General features: G+C 36.5%; 1 protein-coding gene across 1 annotated transcript in view; it reads left to right on the top strand.

The window, feature by feature from the left end:
* Positions 1-1296: 1296 nt before the first annotated feature.
* The window catches only part of CHD1 (chromodomain helicase DNA binding protein 1), a gene marked incomplete at its 5' end in the record, with an annotated part of 36690 nt that continues 12545 nt past the window's right edge, over positions 1297-25441 (top strand). Inside the window, 23 exons of the mRNA XM_009879385.1 lie at positions 1297-1501; positions 2346-2450; positions 3627-3694; positions 5823-5972; positions 6269-6540; positions 8547-8772; positions 9580-9680; positions 9941-10119; positions 10762-10889; positions 11457-11673; positions 12213-12302; positions 13173-13363; positions 14472-14660; positions 15036-15198; positions 16783-16935; positions 17434-17505; positions 20850-20999; positions 21543-21691; positions 21966-22062; positions 22144-22239; positions 23188-23364; positions 23558-23718; positions 24858-24899. Of these exons, the coding sequence (XP_009877687.1) occupies positions 1297-1501; positions 2346-2450; positions 3627-3694; positions 5823-5972; positions 6269-6540; positions 8547-8772; positions 9580-9680; positions 9941-10119; positions 10762-10889; positions 11457-11673; positions 12213-12302; positions 13173-13363; positions 14472-14660; positions 15036-15198; positions 16783-16935; positions 17434-17505; positions 20850-20999; positions 21543-21691; positions 21966-22062; positions 22144-22239; positions 23188-23364; positions 23558-23718; positions 24858-24899 (3381 nt within the window). The remainder of the gene's footprint in view (positions 1502-2345; positions 2451-3626; positions 3695-5822; positions 5973-6268; positions 6541-8546; positions 8773-9579; positions 9681-9940; positions 10120-10761; positions 10890-11456; positions 11674-12212; positions 12303-13172; positions 13364-14471; positions 14661-15035; positions 15199-16782; positions 16936-17433; positions 17506-20849; positions 21000-21542; positions 21692-21965; positions 22063-22143; positions 22240-23187; positions 23365-23557; positions 23719-24857; positions 24900-25441) is intronic.

Below are 25441 nucleotides of genomic sequence, written 5' to 3'. Positions count from 1 at the left end.
GGTAGCTTCACTATGGTCCATTTCCCGCTGTCAGAGTTGATGGTTGCAGGTAGCTGATTGAGCTGCAATCTACAGAAGTCCGTTTATGAATAGCTGAATTTCTTCTTTACTGATATAGTTTACTTGGTCTTAGCAAAAGCAGAAAGAGAAGGGATTTTGCTTTGTCCTGTGGTGTTAAAATGTTGTCAATTAAGTAGGGCAGGGCATGATCGATCTGCCTTCTCCCCTCCTCCAGATGACTGTCAGCCGGATAAATGGTGTTGACAGAGATTGACTTGGTTTTGACACCAACTTTTGATTTTTATAATTTTCAGTTTGAGCAGCATGTTTACTGGTTTTTAAGTGTTTGCAATCAATGTGTACATAATTTGAAATTATTTTCTCCATGGTAGTGTGATTTTGAAGTTTTTTCTCGTGGTATCTTTGAAATATGGTAGTATTGACCTAATGAGAAATCTTATTAAAGTGTTAACTTTGTTACTTCACAGAGTTGTGGTAGGAAACCAAATGTTTCTGAGTTTTTTGGATGGTCATAAAATAAATAATTATTGTGCTTTCTAAGTATGTTAAATATGGTGTAAAATGAATATGCAAGTATAGTCTGGCAGCTCAAGTACATGCCACGCAAAGTGCCTTGGCACAAGTCATACCATTAGTGACAAATTCAGAGTTCTCTGGGGAATTTTGCTGCTGTTATTTTAAGAGAAAAACATGATCTACATAGCTTTTTTTCAAGGGATACTGCTGGTTCATACTACTGTGATTGAAAGCAATCTTTTGTATTTTAGTTGGGCAGGTCTTTTTAGAGTAGTCCTAACTGTTGTGTATGTATGTATATATGGAGTTTGGAACTAAGTATTTTGGAGAGGCTGGAGGTGGAAAGTTTGCATGGGTAAGAAAGATTTCTGCCACTTTTGTTTCCCTTGTTTGACTCTCTAATAATTTGAATGTTCTTTCTTTATCTTACCCCTGTTAGGCTTCGCAAAGAGTATCTGATTACACTCCAAATTCTTACTTCTTTTTTATTTTGAACTTTATTGATATGCAGAATTTTGTTACAGTGCTTTGGGTCAGCTCTGTAGAATCAGAGATACAGCTTGTTTCTGTTCTTCACTTACTTACTCAAAGTACCTTGTTTTATTCTTACTAACTTATTTAAATGACTGTGTGCATTTGTGTGCTACCCATTTGTCTGGTCTATATGTAACAATTCGTAGGTGAAGCTAAGGCAACGTTTTTTCTTTTAATCCAGTTACCTTGGCAATTGTGTAATATCCTACTAACTTCTCATTGCAGCCGATCTGATGATGATTCCGGGTCAGCATCAGGTTCTGGATCTGGTTCAAGCTCTGGAAGCAGTAGTGATGGAAGCAGCAGTCAGTCAGGCAGCAGTGACTCTGACTCTGGTTCAGAGTCAGGCACTCAGTCAGAATCGGAGTCTGACACCTCTAGAGAGAAGAAACAAATTGAAGCTAAACTGCCCAAAGTTGATGGATCTGAGGTAAACAAAACAGATAAATGAGCATTTTGTCGGGCAAAAAATAAATTAAAAAAACCTTTCTGTGCAGTCAGTTTGCATAGCAGTTTTAATTTAAAAAAAAGATAGTTTTTTAAATTAGAATTTAACTTAGTTGTGTTAGTGAATGCATGTCTTGTCTTAAACACTGGGCTGAGTTTCTCATGGATAACTACCTGAAGTGATGCTTTTAAATTCTTATATTTGCAAGTATTTTGAGTTAAATGCTTACCTAAATTTCATCATGCAGAAGCATTTTGTGTTAAAATTTCAAGCTTGTATGCACTTGGTTTTCTTCTTCAGTAAGTCAGCTAAATTCAGAAAAAGTAGTATTTGGAAATCTCTTAAATTCAGTGGGCCAAAACTACCTACACTTTCTTGAGTTACATGGACTTCATTGGGACATGGATTTCATAAACATAAATGTTTATGAAAGGCAGTCATATATTAGTTAACAGTTGGAGACTGTTGAGGGTTCTGTGTTAAATTTTTGTTTGTGTACTTAGGTATTACTGTATGAAACAAGTATGTATCAGCTAAGTGGTCTGAAAAGATTAATCAGTTTAAAAATGTACTTTACATGTTCTACCGTAACAAAACCTGCACAACCCTTGTTAAATGTGATGGAGAAATTATCCTGGCAGTTATTGTGTAACATTCTGCTCTGCAGCAATCTTGCTACTTTAAAAAGATATCTCGTATTATTAGTGTGTACAATATTTTGTTGTGAATTTTGTTAATTTGTAGAATTAAGATCTGTTTTAATAGTGATGCATGTGCTATGCTTTGAATGTATTTAACTGACTCTTTCATCTCCATTCCTGTTCAGTTTTGGAAGTCTAGTCCAAGTATACTTGCTGTGCAAAGATCAGCAGTGCTCAAGAAACAGCAGCAACAACAAAAGGTCACTTCATCAGACAGTGGTTCAGAAGAGGTGAGTAACATAATTTAAATTTCTCTTAAGTGTGATTAAAAGTAACATTCAAATAACGGACATTTTTATAAGGAAATGTAAAAATATCTCTCATTACTTGTTTTCAAGTGAATTGTGCCAGTCATAGCAGCCTATATTATGTGGTATTTTTAAGTAGATATATGGACAGCATTTTCAAGTCACATAGTACTGACCTGAATTGTACTTTGGGCTGCTTGAGTGTTGTAAAGACAGTTAAAAATGCTGAAAGGTTTTTTTTCAACTTATTTATGTATAAAGGTAGGTGCTGTGGGCTTCAAAAATTCTTATAGAGTAGAAAACTACATTGTTGCAGATTTTTTAACAGTAGATACTAAAGAACTCTTGTCCTTCAAGAATGACATCTGTACTCTAGGTATTTTAAACCCTAGATTTTAGGCTAAACAGGTGTTGACTTTGTGCAGTAGGAACATCTTTAAAGGATAATGAAATGGAATTTATTTATAAAGCACGTTTTTTTTCTCATTTGTTACAAAAACTACACAGTGTAGTAGCACTCCTTTGGATATATTTCTAGTTTTTTATGTTCAGCAGCACAGCATTAAAACGGAAATGCAGAGCTTAACCACCTATTGTTAAAACATTACCTTATAGCTGCTGCAATGTCCTGTCTGAAAGATTTTTTTCAAGATAAGCACAGATTGAGTTTAAGAAAATCTCATTTTAAGAGGAGTCCTTTTTTTTCTTTGAATGTAGAGAAAGAAGAAATATTCTGTTTTCAAAATTTTCTTAAGCTGGTGTTTAGGTGTGAAGGAATATGGAAGATGAGAAAGCTCCTGAGGTTAGGAGACTTCATTAGGATTTTTGATAAAACCGTCATCTTAATTAACTTGAGACTTCTGAAACCATGACTCTGTTTTTATGTAGACACAATGATTTTATTATTTTTTAAAAACTTTTTTTTTTTGGTGATATTCTCTAGAGCTGGGCTGGCACAATGTGTTTGTAGATGATGAATAGAAATACAGTAGCTGCCTTTATCTCATTCTGCATTAACAGCTACACTGTGGGAGATGAAGAGGGTAAAACGTGAATAGCAGGCCTCCAATTTGAAAGTGGTAACTGATTGTCTTTTTAGTGCTATGAGTACTTAGTTCCTTTTCTGATAATGATTTGTGTTTTTTTCTTCATCTGCAGGAATCATCAAGTAGTGAAGATTCTGCAGATGACTCATCCAGTGAAACCAAGAAGAAAAACCATAAAGAGTAAGATATATTTTTCTTAAGAATATCACCTAATTTTTTTTCCATAGTGACATGCCCCAAATTCATACTTCATTCCTCCTCTCTTGAAATGCTTAAGTTACCTTTTTGATTCATCTTGATCTTGCATTTCCAGTTTTGATAAACATTTTGGAATATGTAAAATATGTAAAACTCTAAAAGGAGCATCTATATAGCATTAATTTCTGAGCAAAAGAGTACAGTATGGTTCGAGGACACTTATTTGGGCTTTTACTTTTAAAATACTTCATTGCAGTTTATTTTTGAGCTGAAGGCCCTCCCTAAAAAATCTTGTAGAAATCTGAAACTACTAAGTAGGTTAAGTCAGCACTCCTTAGCTAATGCCAAATTTTTTTGTTTGGTGTTTTATGGTGTGGGTTTTTTCCCCTCAAATGTATTTACAAGTCTTTAGTATAGTTCCTGTAGTAATTAGCTTTGTTGACTAACAAAGAATTTTGATGGAAAATAAACTTCTAAATGATCCATCAAAAAGTATGGAAAAGATTATACATTGTTGTGGCAGAGAGGGGCTGCATTTTTATAAATGGTATTTTTTATAAACCTGTATTTTTTGTAAATGGTGTGTAAAAATTGAACTGTTTTTATTAGAATACATGAGTCATCTCAGTGTTCAGGGTTGCCAGTATAATATCTTTAAGAAATGGTAGTGTAAAAAAAAAAACAAACAAGGAGGCAGAAGTGCTAACTAGCAAAATGGTACTTTCCTAGTAATGAGGTGTTACTGTTTTGTTATTCAAGAATTTATTGACATCTAATAGCATACTCCCATTACAGGAAGGATGTTTAAGTTTAAGAATCCATAACCAAATCACTTCACATATCCAGTGCTTGAATTCTTGTCCTATGGCTTTTCTGAATAAGTATGTCTGCAGTTATTATCGGATATGCAGGTTGGAGATTTCTCAACAAATAACCTGATACATGATCAAGTCTTAGAAGATGATGACTTGTGTCAGTTTTCTGTATTTCTCAATAAACACAGATCATGGGTTTGTTACTATTCTTCTAACTTACTGTTTTCAGAAAAAGTATTTTAATGAAATATTCTGTACCACTGGCCATGTGCTGTCTGTGCAGTAGACATCATAGTATTTGTCATGGGTCACAATGAGAATGGAACACTGAGAATGTAGTTTCCTCCAGGACCCAAAGTCCTGGCAGACAGGAAGAGAGGGGTCAAAGCACTGCTGGTTCTTTGGGCTCCTGATTCGAAATGTAAGGATAATACTTGTTGGTAGTATTCCAGCTTTGATGAACACTCCTACTGGCCTAGCACTTTGGTCAAGTAACCTAAACCTGATTTTAATGTAAAGATTTAGCAATATTTCATTAATGCATATCAGACTTTTTTTTCTTTCTTTCTTTTGCATTAAGCTATTAAGATTAAATTTGTATGAATTCAGAGTTTGAAACAGCATCAGTGGGTATGTTTTTCCTGTTACAGAGTAGATGATCTCAGTTAGGTAGAAACAAAGACATCCTGTTGCTCAGTCACAAGTGTTTTAAAGTATGTTGCCTGGTTTTAAAGCACTGATTTGGGACTCTGTGCGAGCTTTCGGGAGCCATAATGCAGTTCAAGATTTTCTGGATGCTTCTGAAATCTGCCTCTATTTTTTTGATTCCCATGAAAGAGTTTTTAATTCTACACGTGAGCCACAGGGACCATAGACGTAAGACAATTTGGGACTCTTAAAGAAGAGGTTTATGGTTTTAGCATGTGTAAATTCTGGTAAATATGTTTCTTTCCAGTTAGACTCGTTAAGTGCTTTGGCTTCTTAATGTCACATTAGCTCGTTTCTTCATGCTGAACCTTACAGAGAAATCTAGATTTTTGTTTTATTTTGGATTTTAAGTTTAGCTTTTGATTACAGAAAACTTAGTCCCTTTGAGGCATTTGGCCTTTTTTAATTATCCATTATTCATTGATGACAGTTTTCTGTCTCATCAGCTGAAATTACTGTTACACGACTTTATTGCTATGAAGTATGTTGAAATTACAGCAGATGCCCTGTGTAGATGAATAGCTTCTTTTTTTTTAAAAAAACAAGCCCACAGTTTAAGTTACTCTTTGATCTTTCATTATGTACAGTGAAGACTGGCAAATGTCGGGATCAGGGTCAGTATCGGCAACTGGTTCCGATTCTGAATCAGAGGAAGATAGGGAGAAGAGCAGTTGTGAAGAGAGTGAGTCTGACTATGAACCCAAAAACAAGGTCAAAAGCCGGAAACCTCCAAGCAGGTGAGAAGTCATGCATTTGGATACTCTGGTGCTTTTTATATTAACCAACTGAATATTTGCTACTACTCTACATAAAAAAAGGAAATGCTAATGCATATTAAAAAATATGTATTTTTAAAAAAGCTACGTAAGGTGCTGGTATACTAATGCTTTCTAGTTAGTATCTTTTCTCATTTACTGTAGCTGTAAGTGGAATAACTGAGCATTCATGAAATAAATGTATTCAGAAAGCTATACAGAAGATTTATAGTTGTCCCTATTGAAACATTGTTGTGTCACACCTTATTGTCTTCAAGAATTAAGACCAAAAGTGGGAAAAAGAGTGCAGGACAGAAAAAGAGGCAACTTGATTCATCAGAGGAGGAGGAAGAGGATGATGATGATGATTATGATAAGAGAGGATCTCGTCGCCAGGCAACGGTCAATATTAGTTACAAAGAAGCCGAAGAAACCAAGACAGATTCTGATGATTTGCTGGAAGTTTGTGGAGAAGATGTCCCACAAACTGAAGAAGATGAATTTGAAACTATAGAGAAGTTCATGGATAGTCGAGTTGGCCGAAAAGGAGGTATTTGGGTTTTTTTTTTGTCCGTGTCCTGGAATTCATTGTGGTGCAACTTCAGCAGATGATGTCAGCTGTAGGTCACAGAGCTATGGAGGTTATAAGGAGCAATAATTTTAAAATTACTTCTTGCTTTGTGATATTCATAAAGATGAATATTATTTTCACATTTGTAAGAATGTTACTTTTAAAGATCCCTTTTAAGTGTTGCAAAGTAAAAGTAGACAGGTGGCATACTGTTGTGGCTTAACCCTGGCCAACGGCCAGGTGCCCACACAACTGCTCTCTCACCCCCCCTTCTCTGCTAGACACGGGGAGAAAATATTATTGAAGGGCCCATGGTTTGAGATAAGGACAGGGAAATCACCTGCATCTACTGTCCCGGGCAAAACAGAGTCGATTTTGGGGAAATCAGTTAAATTTATTAAAAGAACAAATCAGAGTAGTGAGAAATAGAAAACCCTCATGAAAAATAACACCTTCCTCCATCCTTCCCTTCTCTCTGGGCTTAACATCAATCCCAGTTTATCCACCTCCTCCCCTCGAGTGGCACAGGGGGACAGGGAGTGGGGGTTACAGTCAGTTCATCCGATGTCATTTCTAGTGCTGCTTCTTCCTCTGGAGGAGGACTCCTCACTCCTCCCCTGGGCCATTTTGGGGTCCCTCTCATGGGAGACAATCTTCACACACACACTTCTCCAACATGAGTCCCCTCGTGAGGGGCAGTTTGCCCCAGCGTGTGTCTGAGGTGCAGTCCTGCGGGGGAAACTGCTCTAGCACGAGTCCCCCATGGCGTCACAAAAGTCCCGCCAGCCAACCTGCTCCAGCGTGGGCATCTTTCTCTGCTACGGGCTACAGGTTCTGGCAGCAACCTGCTCCAGCACGGACTTCCCACAGGGTCACAGCCCCCTTCAGGAATCCACCCACTAAAGCGTGGGGCTCTCCCCGGGCTGCAGGGAGACACCTAAACCCCATCACCTACATGGGCTGCAGGGGGACAGCCTGCCTCACTGTGGTCTTCACCACAACCCAGGGGAATCTCTGCTCTGGTGCCCTGGAGCACATCCTCCCCCACCCTTCTTTACTGACCTTGGTGTCTTCACATATTCTCACTCCTCTGTCTCTCTGCCAGCTGTTGTGGCATGGTTCTTTTTTGTGTCTTAACTATGTTTTCACAGAGGTGTTCCTCTCCTGTCACTACTGCCAGGCTCAGCCTTGGCCAGCGCTGGGTCCATCTTTGAAGCCGACTGGCATTGGCTCTGTCAGACCTGGGGAAGCTTCTAGCAGCTTCTTGCAGAAGCCACCCTTACAGCCCCCCCGCCACTGAAATCAGGCCGGACAAACCCAGTAGAATATAAAAATGAAGTGGAAGATAACTCTGTTTTGCATAAGTGCACACGGTATTGTTACGCCACTGTTTGTGCAGATTAGTGGTACTTAATCAGTATAAATTATGTACAGTGGAGTGGAGAAAGTGAACTAGATAGGAAAGCTAAAGAGTGACCCAAGCCCTGAAAGATGGTGTTGGCAAAGCTGAACCACTGAGGTTATGATTTCAGTTATTGCCGTACAAATTGTCTCAGTACAGTGCAATGTGTAGAATGAATAGAAAATGCATCTAAAGTTTCAGAGGTGCACTTGCATGTGAACTCTTAGCAGGTCTGTTTATGTGTTTGAGTCTGCAAATTAGCATAGCGCATTAGTGTTAGTGGCATATTCCCTGGTGATCACTTTAAAAACTGGGAATGCAAAGGAAACTTTCATGAGGAGAGAAAAGATGCTGTAGGTTGGGTGCAGAAGTTTTGGTTCTCTGATTCTCTTTTGACTACTTGTGTGTGTGTTAACATACCTACGTCAGAATTTCTCAGATAACAGTAATGAGGCAAGCTGTAGATACTAGTCTAGTATGTACCTGTATAAAACTTCCATTAATTGTTTTCTACAGTACATTTCTTACTGGTTACTTTACGACAATGCACAGCCTAAGGCTTATGATGTCATTTCTTTCTCAGCCACTGGTGCTGCAACCACCATCTATGCAGTTGAGGCAGATGGTGACCCAAATGCTGGATTTGAGAAGTCAAAGGAGCCTGGAGAAATACAGTATCTTATTAAATGGAAAGGCTGGTCGCACATCCATAACACTTGGGAAACTGAGGAAACACTGAAGCAACAAAATGTTAAAGGGATGAAGAAACTGGACAACTATAAGAAAAAAGATCAAGAAACAAAACGATGGTGAATATTTTTGTATAGACTTCCACAATACTTTGTAACAGTGTAGATGTTCTGTGTTTCTGACACCTGTTACCTCTTTTTAAGGGTGTAATTTCAATTGTCTGTGCAACAGGAAGACAAAAACTTTATAAATTAAAGTCTCTTTTAATATATTCCTTCTGAACGTCATTTTAGTGTGTGTGTTATAAAAGTTTTAATAAGATGGGTGGTGTTTAAAAATAAGAAATTGTACCTTTTATGAATTTTCTTATAATATAATACTTCAGGAGTTGCTGCAGAGATTAATGTTTTCTTGTTGAATTGGCCTTTTCAGATTACTTTGAAGAATTCAGTTTTCTTGACTCAAACTTGAGTCTGAGAACAAAAGCCTGAAGAAATCCATGCATTTTAAAGTCACTTTTTTGATGTTCAGTTTTATTAATGTATTTAATATAATAGTTGAATACTGGTGGGGTTTTTAGCAACTTAATCGTAAGATGGATTGTTATAGAGTGAGTCATCCTGAATAGCATTCCGTGAAAATACTCTGTAAAAGTACACTACTTATTGTTCTGAATTAGGTGCATGACTAGTATCACCTGTAGCTCTAGGAGTTTTGTCTCTTGATAAGCATTTTCAGTCGTTAATGGTGAGGTATTTAGGCCAAAAGCAACAATTTTGTAGTAAGAATTTTTAAGTAGTCCCTTCAAAGAAGCTCTCTGAGCAACATATCTGTAATGTTTACATTCAGAGCTTTAGAGTTGCCAATTTTTCTTGGGTTTAGAACTATATAGTGTAATAACTTCTGTAAATTAATTCCCATTACAGGCTGAAAAATGCTTCTCCGGAAGATGTGGAATATTATAACTGCCAGCAGGAGCTTACAGATGATCTACATAAACAGTATCAGATAGTGGAAAGAATAATTGGTATGTAACAAACTTGTGGACAGAAAACAGTGTTGAAAATTCTGTATGTTTACTACTTACATGTTGCATTTGTAGTTAAGAAATTTAGAATATGAATGTCACTAGCTTTTTAATCCAAAACAAAACTTAAAGAGAAAAGATGACTTAATATCTGTGCTATGAAGTTAGCCTAGGTTGTCTTATTACTTAAAATTTTTCATATGTTTTCATAAGATACATAAGTAAAATGCTGATCAGATATCTCTGGTGCATTTTTCCAGCTCATTCAAATCAGAAATCAGCAGCTGGTTATCCAGACTACTATTGTAAGTGGCAGGGTCTGCCTTATTCAGAATGTAGCTGGGAAGATGGTGCGCTCATTGCCAAGAAGTTCCAGGCACGTATTGATGAGTACTTTAGCAGAAATCAGTCCAAGACCACTCCCTTTAAGGACTGCAAGGTAAGTATGTAATTTGCAGTGGATTTGTAATCGGTCATACTGGGTCTGACTGGGATGGAGTTAATTTTTTTCAAAGCAGCCTGTACAGCCCAGGTTTTAGATTTGTGACCTAAGTGGTGTTGGTAACACGTTTGTGTTTGGGTGTTACTGGACAGTGCTTGCACTGGCCTTCTCTATTACTTGCTGTGCCCTCCCTGCCCCAAGTGGGCTGGAGGTGAACAAAAGGCTAAGAGGCAACACAGACAGTACAGCTGACCTCAGCTGACCAAAGAAATATTCCAAGCTGTTTGTCATGCTCCGCAGTAATGAGTTGACTGAGAAAGGGATTTGAAGGTGACTGTTTTTCGTACATAGGAGTTTCTTGTGTTTTTACTGCCACTGAAAGCTGGGCTTGTTTAGTATTGTAGTTTATTTAAAAAGTAAACTTGGAGTGAGTTAATATCACTCCTATTGTGAAATTTAGATCAGCAAACTAAGTTCAATTTGCAAATTGCTTGGTGTTTTCATGTGGTCTACTTTTTGTCAGTGGTTAAAGACTAGACTTAGTGACCCAGTAGATCCCTAGTACAATTCTTTTCTGTAAGAACACATTTTAGTAACTTCAGTCAGTAGTAGAACTGATGATCAATTTGCTTTTGTCAGGTTCTGAAACAAAGGCCAAGGTTTGTTGCACTGAAAAAGCAACCATCTTACATTGGAGGACATGAAAGTTTAGAGTTAAGAGATTATCAGTTAAATGGATTGAATTGGCTTGCTCACTCATGGTGCAAGTAAGTATAGCCTGAAATGAGGTTTTGTCTTTGTAAATTTTAAGTATTTGTAAAACTTTGAATTAGATTTTTCTGTATTTTTTTTTTTAATGTGGAGGATTTCATACAGTAAGCTCAAAGTAGAGGTCTGAGGGGAGTGGGTTTGCTTTAAGAAGTACCAAAGCATTTTATGGCTGTTCTCAAAAAGCAGCTAAGCTCCATTGCTTTGCTTTTAATTTTCTGTAAGGGTAAGTCATATTTTTAAAAAATCAAAGAAACCTAAACCAGTAAAGGCAGAAAACTCAAAGCAAACTCTTCTGAAATGTCAACATCTTTTAAAATCAGATTCATCAGGAATACTTGCAAGCGTTCTGTTAATTTTTTTAATTCAAGTATTGAGTGGAGGAGAGGGAGTGTTGGAAATTGTTTTTATGAAAAAGCAATGGAAATAAACTTTTTCAAGGTGTTTAGTTGCAAAATCTTGAAAACCTGTATGAGTGGGTTTTATGTTCTAAAGACAGTAATTTCTTCTTGTCCAATCAGTCTCCTTTTCTTTACCACCTCAATATTTTCTTTTTTATTTTTTAGAGGGAATAGCTGCATTCTTGCAGATGAAATGGGTTTGGGTAAAACAATACAAACAATTTCTTTTCTGAATTACCTGTTTCACGAGCATCAACTCTACGGGCCTTTCTTGCTGGTCGTGCCACTCTCTACCTTGACTTCATGGCAAAGAGAGATTCAAACTTGGGCTCCTCAGATGAATGCTGTAGTTTACTTAGGAGATATAACTAGCAGAAATATGGTAAGTATTTCTCTTTATCATTGGAAAGGCTTGTAGATAAACAAGACTATTTGCTCCATCCTAAACAAAATCTTGGAGATTAGCACTTACTGAAACACTGCATTTAATATGCAAGTTAAAAGCTTAAGATTTTGATGTCATATAAATGTATGTGAAAGATTTTTTTCTGCCTTAATAACAAATAGGATTAAAAATTTAGTTTTGCACTTGAAAACAAATTATCTTCTGCTATTTGATTATTTAGGCAGATACAGTAAAAATGAATACTTAAGCAAGCCAGGTTGTTTGTTTGTTTGTTTGTTTTCTTAGTGTGTTTTCTGAATATTAGTAATCTAACCTATTCAGGTAAAAAAAATTTGTAGAAATTCTTTCCTGTTTATTCAGAACAAATTATTTTTGGAGGGCTTAGGTTGGAAATTCAGTCTTGTGCGTGTTAATATGCTTTTGAGTTTTGATTATATTGTATGTCATTAGATATTGCTGCAGTACTTAAATTGATGCCAATCAACAAGACCTTTTTATCTTGGTTCTTTTTGTAGATAAGAACGCATGAATGGATGCATCCACAAACAAAACGATTAAAATTTAACATACTTCTAACAACATACGAAATTCTGCTGAAGGATAAGGTAAACACACTTTTTCAGGGAGATAAAAACAACTTCTCCAGTGTAGAGCACCCTTTATGCTTGCATATATATCTGGTTTATGGACCATTAAGTTTATGGAGACTGGGACAGCTTTTGCTTTGGAAGGTAGAGATTATATGTGATTAGCATTACTTAGCTTTTTTTTAATGTGTGGTTTCTTTTTATTAAGCACCTCTAGGTTTTCTGTATGTGTGGTAAAGCTTTCAGACTTTTTCCATTTTGTTAAGTGGGTGAGACTTCTTTTTCTCCACTTTGCTTGGTGTTCACATTACAGTAATTAATTTCTCCCATCCTCAAAAACTCTACTTCTCTGCAAGCTACTGTCAAGAAACTGAAAAAGAACTCAGCCCCTAGCCATAAACATGGTACAGGACTCTGAGATTTCGTATTGTTTTTCTTCATTACTGTGCCAACAGTAATGTGTCTACATGTATTAATACTGTCTCTGTAGTGGTAGTGCACAGAGTTATTGTTAATCCTTCCAATAGTATATGGAAATTTTTATAGATAGTCAAGAAGCAGAATGTTTTCAGTTAATTCTTTTAATTAAGAAGGAGGAGGTCAATAGTTTTTTTTTTTTTGTTTTTCTTTTTTTCTGTCCTCTGAAAACTGATGTGGGTCAGACTTATTCCTTATGAACTTGGTGTATACTTTTTTCAGATGCTTGCACAACCTTTCATTGAATCTAGCAAATGTAAAAGTCATAATAAGTAGTAAAAACATTTAGCTATCCATGTCTTATTACAATAAACCAAGAAGTGATGATGTTTATAGCATGATTATAAAATGTGGGAAACTGTGCAATGTGTTTATTTGTATAATGTTCCCCCGTTCCTCTGTTTCTTTAAGTCATTCCTTGGTGGTCTGAATTGGGCGTTCATAGGAGTTGACGAAGCTCATCGTTTGAAAAATGATGACTCTCTTCTGTACAAGACTTTAATAGACTTTAAGTCTAACCATCGTCTTCTTATTACTGGAACCCCTCTACAAAACTCCCTCAAAGAGCTTTGGTCTTTGTTGCACTTCATCATGCCAGAAAAGTAAGGAGGAGTTTTACATGATTCTTCTTAATATTTTTTGGTCAAGTTTATTATTGTGAAGTAGTGTACTGACTTGGGAATCGGTAGAGGTAGAGAATCATACTAAAAGATAGTTTAAATATTCTTCATAAAGAAGATGCATATATTTTTTTCATGCTACTCCTGAGAGGTAATTCTGGTAGCATTTGTCACCTTTCTACATATTAGCAGTCCATAAAATTGGTAGTTTGATGTATGAGATAAGAACCTGGAAAAAAGGCTTCATATTGATCTAAGAGGAAATCTGCATGGATTTACTCTAGGGAGGTAGGTTGGAATCTTCTCTGTGTTACTATTAAGGAAAATTTGCACCAAGATGCCCCATATCCTGTAGTTCAGTCAACTGTTTTTCTCACAGGGTTTGCATACAGTAAGCTTACTGTATTGACCTTGTTTTGTACTGACCTCTATTTATACCTAGGGTAAATTAATGCTTGTATCAGAACCCATGTTCTTGTCAGACATCTTGTAAATGTCAAGCACTATAACTCCATTTACTTTGAGCTTCGGATTGAACTACTTCAGAAACTTTTACAGGCAAAGCCTCTGTGTCTAGGGATGTAGTACCTGTTCTTCATTTGATGATAAAGCCTGTTCGGCTGGTCTGTTAGCACACAGGATACTTATGATTCAGCTAGACCATACAAGCTGCATTGAGTAATCTCTTGTTCTCTTGCACATGCTCCAGCCGTGCAGCTGTTTTTTCATGCTGCACTTCATGTAGTAATGGAATTTCTACAACCATCTAGATGAGTATCCTTGCAGAAAAAGAAAACAGTTGAATTTCCTCTGGGGAAAAAAAAACCTTGGTAGTTTTCATTGTGTAAATGTTTTTTGAAAAAATTCATATTTACAGGCAAAGTATTTGGAATTTCTTGTGAGGTGGAAGTTTAGAAATTGGATAAATAAATGAAACAGAGAAAGTGGGAAAGAAATCTAAATGTGTGCGTGCTTTTGTGATGTATTTATATCCATTCTGTCTTTGTGTTATCTTGCTTCTTGAATTTTGCGTCTTCAGATCATTCACAGTATTGTCATTATTTTGCACTTACTCTTTATTATTTTGAAGGTTCTCCTCCTGGGAAGATTTTGAAGAGGAGCATGGTAAAGGGAGGGAGTATGGTTATGCAAGTCTTCACAAGGAGCTTGAACCATTTCTGCTGAGAAGAGTTAAAAAAGATGTAGAGAAGTCTTTACCTGCTAAAGTTGAGCAAATTCTGAGGATGGAAATGAGTGCGTTGCAGAAGCAATACTACAAGTAATGACACTTTTTAAGTTGTGCTGTTGTAACGATACTTCTACATGCAATTTACTGAAGTATAAGTTTTTGTAAAGCAATTTGAACTTGAGATTCCCCCTCTTAAATATCTTGATCCTCTGGCCTTGTGCAGAGGCGGGTCTGACTTTTCACCTGGAGCTGGGGAAGGCTCTGAAAGTTTCGAAAGAATCATCCCCTAGAGCCCTCCCCTCTGCTACTACCAAAAGCCTCATAAGACTCTAACCCTCCCTGATAGCATATTTGTATGTTCTTCAGGGATTTGGCTTTTTTCTTTAGCTTGTTTATATTTTGAGAGCTTACATCTGTCTTATTTCCACATATCATTACAAATTACTTATATTGTACATCTTATAGGTGGATTTTAACAAGGAATTATAAAGCCCTCAGTAAAGGTTCAAAAGGCAGTACCTCAGGCTTTTTGAACATCATGATGGAGCTCAAGAAGTGTTGTAACCATTGCTACCTCATTAAACCACCAGATGATAATGAATTCTATAATAAACAGGAGGCCTTACAGGTAATTTCACTTTTTTAATTAAAAATAAAAAACGTTCTGTTTTACATCTGTAATGTTTGCACAGTTTTATAGTGCTCTAGCAGTTTAGTAATTCTTATTGAAGTACATTATGAAAAAAATAGCTTATCTGGAAAATGCGCATCCTGGGCTTTACAGGTAAGTGAATTGATTTTGATTTCTTGATTGGAACTGGATAAATGGCAGATGATTGATTGAATAAAATATCCCTGATTTTAATTAAAAAGTAAAAAGGAAGTAGTTTGAAATTGGTTAGTGTTTTCATGCAAAATAAACTTGAGACATATTTTCAACCTAAGTAAAGTAAATCGGGTAAGCAGGTAAATGTGGTGTGATTAGAAATGCATGTGACTGACATGGTTATAGCAGCAATATGTGATAGCAGAATGTGATCTACAGAATGCTTTTAAAGCTTTCTTTATATTCGAGTACTGATTTTGCATGCCTGCAAACAACCAAAGTGAAAGGAAATGAAAGATAACAGCCAAAGCTCAATCTGATTTTGTTATTGTAGTTGTGACAGATGAAAACAATTATCATCACTAGCAAAGATAATCTGTTTTAATCTGTTTGTTTCTTTTTTTTTCCTAAAGTTAACTAATATTTTTACTAAAAGTGATGAGAAGCACAGCAACAGATAAGACTTGTACATGCAGTTTATATGCACGTACATGTATCTGAACATGATTGTGTGGTTTGTTTTTTTCTGTAAGCTTTCAAGTTGATAATTTAAATGCATTCTCAAAGTTATTAGTTATTAAAAATATAGCAATCCCCAAAATTCTATCCCCAGTGTCTTCACATAGAGAGGCCTAACATTTTCAACATTAAATTCCACGTTTGCTTGAGTTTCCATTCGAGTTATTCCAAAGGGAGCTGGGAACGCTTAACAGACTTTAGTTGGGTTACACTGTTAGGCACCACAAAGAAGATTCCTCTCACTTTGTATCTTGCCTGGGAAACTTGATTGATAGGCTTTGTATAAAAATATTTAGAGGATTAAGTAGCAGTACCCATTTATTTTCAAAATATGGGAAGTGAAACTCAATCTTGCACTTCATTAGTTACTGAATTTTATTTTTTACTTGGCAGAAAAGAGCTTGGGCCTACATCCTAACTGCTCAAATTTTTAACATTTCATCAAAACATGTAATATATAGGCTTAAGTTACAACTTTTAGAGGGGAAACCAAATAATGCATTTCCGTTAAAAATGTGTGTTAGTAATATTGTTGATTTCAGTTAGAGTGAGCTAAACTGAAATCAGAGTAAACTTTCATGTTCAGTTAATGCAGCATACTAGTACATTTATATAGCAATGATGTCTTACGGTCACATGAATTTGGTAGTTTTGGGTTTGATTTTTTTTTTTTTTTTTTTTTAGTTCTAGGAGACTATATATTAAATGCATGTTTTAAATGATAAAATTTTTAAGGAATGTCAGAATTTGCCTTTTTTTTTTATTCCTGCAGCAATAGAAAATCAAACTTAACATGAACGTCTGACCAACTGCAGTGTTTATTAGTGCTGACATGAAATTGTAATATGTGTTTGTTGGGTTTTGTAGCATTTAATTCGTAGCAGCGGGAAACTGATACTTCTTGACAAGCTACTGATTCGTCTGCGAGAACGTGGCAACAGAGTTCTGATTTTCTCACAGATGGTGAGGATGCTGGACATCCTAGCAGAATATCTAAAGTATCGTCAGTTTCCGTTTCAGGTAAGAATCTTGGTGGTAGGATCCAAAAAAGCTTTCGTCTTGAATATAAGAAAATCTTTCTCTCTATTCTGAGAGTGACAGAGGACTGGAACAAATTGTGCAGCAGAGGTTATGTAATCTCCATACCCTGACATTCAAAAGCCACCTGGACATGTCTTGGGGCAATCTACTTTAGCTGTTCCCACTTGAGTAGGGGAGTTAGACAAGATGACCTCCAGAGGCCCTTCCAACCTCAGCTGTTTTTTGGTTATGTGATGTTTACCACTTTGCTTAAGAAAAGATACAAGAAAATGTATTCTTTTTCTGGAAAGACTGATAGTTGCTATATGCTAAATAGTACTTTGAAATGAAACAGATGAATTAAGAAATTGTATGAAGTGTGAATTGGTTTTTTTTTTTCCCTTCACACAAGAGTTTTGGCAGTTGAGAATTCAAGTTGCTGTGATTTTGAATGTATTATAAGAATTTCTTTTCAACTGTAGTATTCAATCTCTTTAGAGACTTGATGGATCAATAAAAGGGGAATTGAGGAAACAAGCACTGGATCATTTTAACGCAGAAGGATCAGAGGTATGGGGTTCTTTTCCTTAGAAATATAATACAACACAAGAAACACAAAAAAACATTGTGCAAAAAATGAAGGCTGACAAAAGCAATGAGTATATCAGTAAGGTTAAAAATAATTGTTATTGCTTAGACTAAGGTTTGCATCTGCTATTTTTTTTCTCTTAAGAGGTTAAGTAGAAAACATGTAATTTATGAAAATAGTATTTAATCAGTTGCATAACCATAGGGTTTTTTTTCCTAAAACTCTGTATCAAAGTAATTTTAATTACTATGTAAACACAGCAGAAATTTAACTTCAGCTTTGTTTCTGCGTAGAACTTAACCTAACAGTGTTTACCAGAGCATTAATCTTACATAAGTAGTTAGCATTAAAAATATCCTTTGGCAGTGGACAACACTAACTGTATATCTTTGCATGAACAATGATCTTTAATTGTTTCAAATCTGGCTTTTTTTTATCTTCAACCTGTGAATATATACGTGTCTGTTACAAGTTCTTTCATTTCTGAGTTGGAAGATTGTAACTTATGTAGCATTCATAATATGCAAGTCATTTGATACCTTTGATCAGCTTTTATCTTTTATTGTGCACTGCAGATTTGGTTTGCTTTTTATTGGGTTTTTGTTTGTTTGTGGTTATTTTTTTGGTTGTTGGTTGGTTTTTAACTCAGTAATTGGACGTTAGCATTTATCAGTTAGCTGCTGATCTTGTTTCTGCTTTGATGGAGGGAGGAGGACTTACCTCTGTAACATAAACTTCAGATATTTGTTAAATACAGAAGTTAATTCTATTTCTGATTTCTAGCATAGAAATTGTTGCAGGTACGCTGTACATTTTTGAAAATGAAGAGGCGTTTAAACTTAAAGCATTGTAAAAATGGAGGCAAACTCTGTATTTGTGCAGCAAGAAAATTATGTTCTCAGTTTTACTTTTTTATTTCTTTCCTAAAAATTCAGAACAGGACAGGGAACAGAATGAGGCCCCTGTATACCAAGGGGAGAAGCAGTTAGCGACCTGTTGTTCCACTTAGACAAAACTCTGTGGGGCCAGATGGGATCCATCCAAGGGCACTGAAGAGTCTGGTGGAAGTGCTCACCAGTCATTCATCATTTATCAGCCATTAAGGCTAACTGGAGAGGTCCCAGTGGACTGGATATTTGCAACTGTGATGCCCATAAACAAGAAGGGCTAGAAGTAGCATCTGGGGAACTGTAGGCCTGTCAGTTTGACCTCAGTGCTGGGCAACACTATGGACCTGATTATCTTGAATTGCCATCATGAGGCATATGGAGAAAAGCAGGAGATCATGCCCAGTCGGGATGAGTTTATGAAAAGCAAGTCGTACTTGACTAGCTTGATCTCCTCCTGCGACAAGGTGACCTGCTTAGTGGATGAGGGAAAGGCTATTGGTGTTGTCTACCTGCACTTTTACTAAAGCCTTTGACACTGTTTCCCACAGCATTCTCCCGGAGAAACTGGCTGCTCATGGCTTGGACACATGTACACTTTTTCCTGGATGTAAAACTGACTGGATGCCCAGACCCAAAGAGTGGCAGTGAATGAGTTAAATCCAGTTGAAGGCTAGTCATAGGCAGTGTCCCCCAGGGCTCAGTGTTGGGGCCAGTTCTATTTAATATCTGTCGCTGATCTAATCAGGATGGGGATGAAACAAAACTGTGTGGGAGCATTGATCTGCTTGGGAGTAGGAACACTCTTCAGAGGGATCTGGACAGACTGGATCAATGGGCCAAGGCAAGAGGTTCAACAAGGCCAAGTGCTGCATCTTGCACTTTGGTCAAAACAACCCCATGAAACGCTACATTTGCACCACAGAAAAGGACCTGGGGATGTTGCTGGGCAGCCGACTGAACGTGAGCCAGCACTGTGCCCAGGTGGCCAAGAAGGCCAATGGCATCCTGGCCTGTATCAGGAATAGTGTGGCCAGGAGGACCAGGGCAGAGATTGTGCCCCTATACTTGGCACTAGTGGGGCTGCACCTCAAATCCTGTGTTCAGTTTTGGGTCGCCTACGACAAAAAAGGCACTGGTGTACTGGAGTCCGTCCAAAGCGAGGCAATGAAGCTGGTGAAAGGTTATGAGAACAAGTGTTATGAGGAGCACCTGAGGGAACTGGGGTTGTTTAGCCTGGGGAAAATGAAGGCTGAGTGGAGTCCTTATTGCTCTCTGCAGCTACCTGAAAGGAGGTTGTAGCGAGGTGGGTGTTGGTCTCTTTTGCTAAGTAACAAGCAATAGTACAAGAGGAAATTGTGTATTAGGAAAAATTTCTTCACTGAAAGGGTTGTTAAGCATTAGAAATGACTACCCAAGGAAGCGGTTGAGTCACCATCCCTGCAGGTATTATGAAAGACTTGTGAATGAGGTGCTTAGTGACATGGTTAAGTGGTTGACCTGGAATTGCCATGTTAATGCTTGGACTTGATGATTTTGAAGGTCTTTTCCAACCTGAGTAATTATGATTCTATTTTATGATTCTCTGTGGCTTTTGGCTATTACTGAGCTAAGGGTTAGCACAGTTCTCAGGACTCATTCCTGAGTGTAACAGTTTCCTGTTTCATAGAAGCTCTCAAGTTGGAAGGGACCCATAGAGGTGATTGAATCTTACTCCCCACTACTCGCAGCACAATATACAACAAATGCTATGACTAAAAGCATCTTTGAGATATTTCTTGACCTCCGAGAGGCTTGGTGCCATGGCCACTCCCTGGGGAGCCTGAGTAATAGCTGATAAACTGGGATTATTATTTTTTTTAACCTGTTTTATCTTGAGTGTCATATATTGTTCTGTCACATGTCCTCCTGCAGTCCTTCATAGTTGTCTCCAAAGTCATAACTCTGTATCATCTACAGGCTTTGTCACCTCGTTGCTTACCCTGTTATCATACTGTTCATGAATATGTTGAGCAGCATTGCACCTGGCAGAAGACTCTTGCACTCTTGCTTCCTGTCTCTTAACCAGTTACCTGTATGCTCAAGTGTCTTCCCTGCTCTGGCGTGGCTGCTTAGTGTTCCACGACTTGGGGCAAGGGGTGTGGAAGAGGGACTTTGTAACATACAAAACTTTAACAGTAGGATTTTTGTACTTTTTCACCAGTCCTTTGGTTGGTTGGGTTTTTTTGGTTGGTGATAATCTTCCTTTGATCTCAATGTTTGCTTTATAGTTAACTGTTCTATAGAATCATAGAATCATATAGTTAAGCTTCTTTATCAAACTGGTAGTGTGTGATTTTGTAGTCTGCACCACAGACCACATAAACAAATATCTTATTCATTCCTTTAGAACATTAGAGCTATTGTATTTAGAACTATTTCTTATTTTATGATTTCAGGACTTCTGCTTTTTACTGTCTACCAGAGCTGGAGGATTAGGTATCAACTTGGCATCTGCTGACACTGTAGTTATATTTGATTCTGACTGGAATCCACAGAATGATCTGCAAGCACAGGCTAGAGCACATAGAATTGGACAGAAGAAACAGGTACAGAGATGTAGCTTTAAGCTCCAAACCTGAAGAAGGGTTCTGTACAGTTTTCCACTCTGTCTGCATCATTCAGTCTTCATGTATTTTTGAGAATAACTAGTATTAGCTGCATGTATGTGAAGATGTTAGTAATGCTCATTTAACTTTTTAAAAATCTCCCTATATAGGGAGATAATATGGCTGCTCTGGTGTATGGTGGCAGAGGGAGAAGAGTTTCATGCTTGTCTGTTCCACATTCGTTAAATATTTCTTAGTTCTCTTCAGGTTTCTTTCTTGCAGAAGAAGACGTAAAGTAATAGTTGGAAATAAGCCATTTTTGCCTATGGCAGTGCTTGTGCCCAATCACTGAAGTTTAAAAAAAGACAGGTGTAAGAGTTTATTTCTGTCTGGTTTTTTAGAATGCTTATGTAAAGTGTATGGTAATATGATTGAACTAGTCTTTCATGTTTTAAAACAGTCAATAAATTTGGGAGGTGCATAGTGAAGACTGAGATTTCTCCTTTTTGTTGCTCACTTTTTTTTTAAAAAAAATATATATAGGTTAATATTTATCGACTAGTCACAAAAGGATCAGTAGAAGAAGATATTCTTGAAAGAGCCAAGAAGAAGATGGTGTTAGATCATTTAGTGATTCAGAGAATGGACACTACAGGGAAAACTGTACTACATACAGGCTCTACTCCTTCAAGGTATATTTTTTATTTATTTTGTTGCCAATGTACCCTTACGTATTTTTGACAAGTAAGTAAAAATGCAAGTTATTTCACTTGGTTAATGAAATGCAAAATAAGATTAAAGAAGTAAAGATGCAATATGCGTTGTCTCTGTAGATTTTTATTTGCATATAAAATATATGTATATAGTTTTATTTATCAATAAGAAGAAAGTTTAATTGATTCATCATAGAGAAATTTTTCAGGTTACTATGGTAAAATGTTTTTCTGGAAACATGCTTTATTTCAGCTCAACACCTTTTAATAAAGAGGAGTTATCAGCGATTTTGAAGTTCGGTGCTGAGGAACTTTTTAAGGAACCTGAAGGGGAAGAGCAGGAGCCCCAGGTAAGTAGTGTTTCTGAGCTAGACAAAATAACTGAAAATACATATGAATTTTCTTAATTTTAAAGTGAAACTCTTTTTTAGGAAATGGATATAGATGAAATCCTGAAGAGGGCTGAAACTCGGGAAAATGAGCCAGGTCCATTAACTGTAGGAGACGAGTTGCTTTCACAATTCAAGGTATTGCTCTGCGCCCTCCCTCCTGCCTTAATTACACTTTTCTTCATAAATGGTACAATTTTTCTTTTCTGTACCTATCAGTGTCCTCTTTTGTAGGAAATAGATGCCTCAGTAAGTTGACCATGTCTCTTTCTAATAAAATATCTTTTCACCTGTACAGGATATTTACCATTAGTATAAACATTTAAAAATACATGAGCTATTTTGCTAATAAGCGATATTTGTGAGTTAATGATTAGAATTATAAGTAGTTTTCTGGAGGTTTTTGCTGCCTTTGTTGTTAAGCAGCTGTAGTTTCATTGAATGCAAAATAGAAAGTTTCCATTTCTTAGTCAGTGACTACCAGAATCAGCTTTTAGCCATAGAGTAAACTTGAATGACAGGTGTTTTAGCTGTTACCAGTTATAATCTGGGTGCAAAAAAAAATGCAGAGTGTAAGGTATTTGTTGAGATCAATGGATTATTAAATAGGTCTCCTGCTGATTATTTGTTTGCAACATTTTGATTTCTACAGTGCATTAATGTTTGGTTAATTTTAGTTTGTTACGGTTTCATATTAACTCAGGCATTCAAATGTTGCTAGCATTAATTTGAAGGAAGTTAAACAATCATACAGCTGTCAGAGAGGGCTTTCATTATGCATCTCTATTAATTTTTAAAACAAGAAAAAGATCTCAACTTCTCTCATCCTGGCCCATGTTGCGTGGAGTCTGTGTTCTGTAAATGAATAAAACTACTTTCATTAGAGACTCTTTCTTGAAGGATTTTGTATGTGTAGATTTTAAGTATGTTATAAAACAATAGCATATATGTATGAATACATGAAATAGATAAATGCATAAAATACGCTATCGAGGATTTTGTTTTCCTGAGATGTTAGTTGCTCAGTCCTTTTCAAGTGAAGTCATGTATTTCCTTGATGAAAATACATATATTCTGATATACAAGGTGGCCAACTTTTCCAATATGGACGAAGATGATATTGAGTTGGAACCAGAACGAAATTCAAGAAACTGGGAAGAAATCATTCCGGAAGTCCAGCGGCGAAGAATAGAAGAGGAGGAAAGACAGAAAGAACTTGAAGAAATATACATGCTCCCGAGGATGAGAAACTGTGCAAAACAGGTGTCTTTTCGTTTGACTGACTTGTACTTGTATGTTGCTGTTGGTGTAGTTTGTTCATTGAGTATTGTCCCTGGGTTTTGGGTTTTGGTGTTGTGGTTTGGTTTTTTTCCTTTTCTGAACACTTTTTTACAGGCTAGGTAAAACCTAAGTTTGTTGATCACGTAGCTTTGAACTACTTATTTTGAAATTCCAGGTGAGTTTTAATGGAAGTGAAGGGAGGCGCAGTAGGAGCAGAAGATACTCTGGATCTGATAGTGACTCCATCTCAGAAAGAAAACGGCCGAAAAAACGTGGAAGACCACGAACTATTCCTCGAGAAAATATTAAAGGATTTAGTGATGCAGAGATCAGGCGGTAAGATATGGGGGGGGCATGCATATGTAAAGGGACAAGAAGATGTTTGACACTGATTTAAAATCCAGTTGTTAAGGTGGATGAACTTTTAATATACAAGCACAGTCTTCTTCCCATCCTTTTATCTAAAAACTACTGCTGAGAGAATATGTAAATCTTTCTAGTGACAACTGCAGAAATTGGAGTGTTTTGGGGTTTTTTTAAACTTCTTGACACTGTGAATTAATGTTATGTTGTGCTTTTTTAAGCTAAAAAAATATAAAATCCTATTTACAATATCACAATATGCTAGGGTTTGGATGGGACCTCGAAAGATCATCTAGTCCAATCCCCCTGCCAGAGCAGGAACAGAATGAATTTGAATCTTCTACACCAGATCCTTCAATGTTTGATGCTAAATTGTTATATCTTTTTTGGTAGGAAGAGGAGGAATTGTTTAGTTTTAACTTTTCTGGGCTTGTGAGTGCCATTTTGCTACCCAGATTTAACTGTGCATGTTTCTCTAAAATGCTGTAAAGCTTTCAAAATATTTCTGGTTACAGAAATAACTAATCCTTTTAGCCTTTTTATTTTGTCTAACAACACAGAAAGTTGCACTTTTTTCAAGGCTGTTCTTGTGCTTGCACTAGCAATTTGAGGCCTTAATTGTTGAGGATTTTTTTTTAATTATTTAATTTCCTTTCTATCCCAGGTGTCTCCATTTTCTTTCCATCTCTTACACATTCCTACAGAGAGTATCCTTCATGTCTTATTTTCCAAAATCTTCAGATCGCTTGTTGCAGATTGCTTCTTTTACTATATGGCATAACATAATGTCTGAAACCTCTATTTACTGTAAATCTACATAAATTTTTATTATTAGACACATCCAGCTGCTGAATCTTCTGTCTTGTGAAATTAGTAAAGCACTTTCTGACATAAATTGTACTTTCTATTGTTTTATTTACATCAGTTCTTAAAACAAGAAAACTCGTTGCATTTTCTGGGTATACTAAGCTGCCCTACTGTCTTACCTTTTTTTTCCTTTCTTTTTTGCATATAGCATTATACTAAGATTAATAACTGTATTAATACAGTTTTAAAACTAATGTACTTAGTTAAGCATACATTTAAACAGCAAAATTATTTTCTGTTACTAGGTTTATCAAGAGTTACAAGAAATTTGGTGGCCCTCTTGAAAGGTAAACATGTTTGATTATTACTTGGAACCTTGTTTTCATAAAAATTAGAACAATACACCAAGAAACCTTAAGCTAAAGATAAAATACAGTGTGTAGTCTTTTTCGTTGAATATTACACTACTTTAGCTTAATATATTCTGTTTCATCCTGTGTGGTATGTGTGCAAACAGCCACGCAACAAACCTTTTCAATTTGCAGGACTGCTTACTCTCTTTCTTTAGACATTCAGCTGTCTTGTTCAATAGCCTCTTGAAAACCTACCAGTTTATCAACCGTGACTGTCAAAGTTAGTTTTGCATTTTCATTGTTGTTGGTTCTTATTTTTAAGCTTCCTTTATTATTCCGTGTTTTAAGAGAAACTTAACAATTCGTATTTGCTTCAAAAATATTTAGTCTGTACAAATACGTTGCGTATAATGATTCCTTCTCATTTTCTTTAAAAAAATGTCAGTAATTTAACACTGTAAGATTATGGTCCCTTAAAGTTCTTGCATTTTCCCCTGATACTTGAATCGAACAGGGTGGGTTTTTTGGGGGGTGGG

The sequence above is a fragment of the Apaloderma vittatum genome, unplaced genomic scaffold (genome assembly GCF_000703405.1).
Source record: "Apaloderma vittatum isolate BGI_N311 unplaced genomic scaffold, ASM70340v1 scaffold16942, whole genome shotgun sequence".
NCBI classification, from domain to species: domain Eukaryota; kingdom Metazoa; phylum Chordata; class Aves; order Trogoniformes; family Trogonidae; genus Apaloderma; species Apaloderma vittatum.
This window is presented reverse-complemented; position numbering and strand designations above follow the sequence as displayed.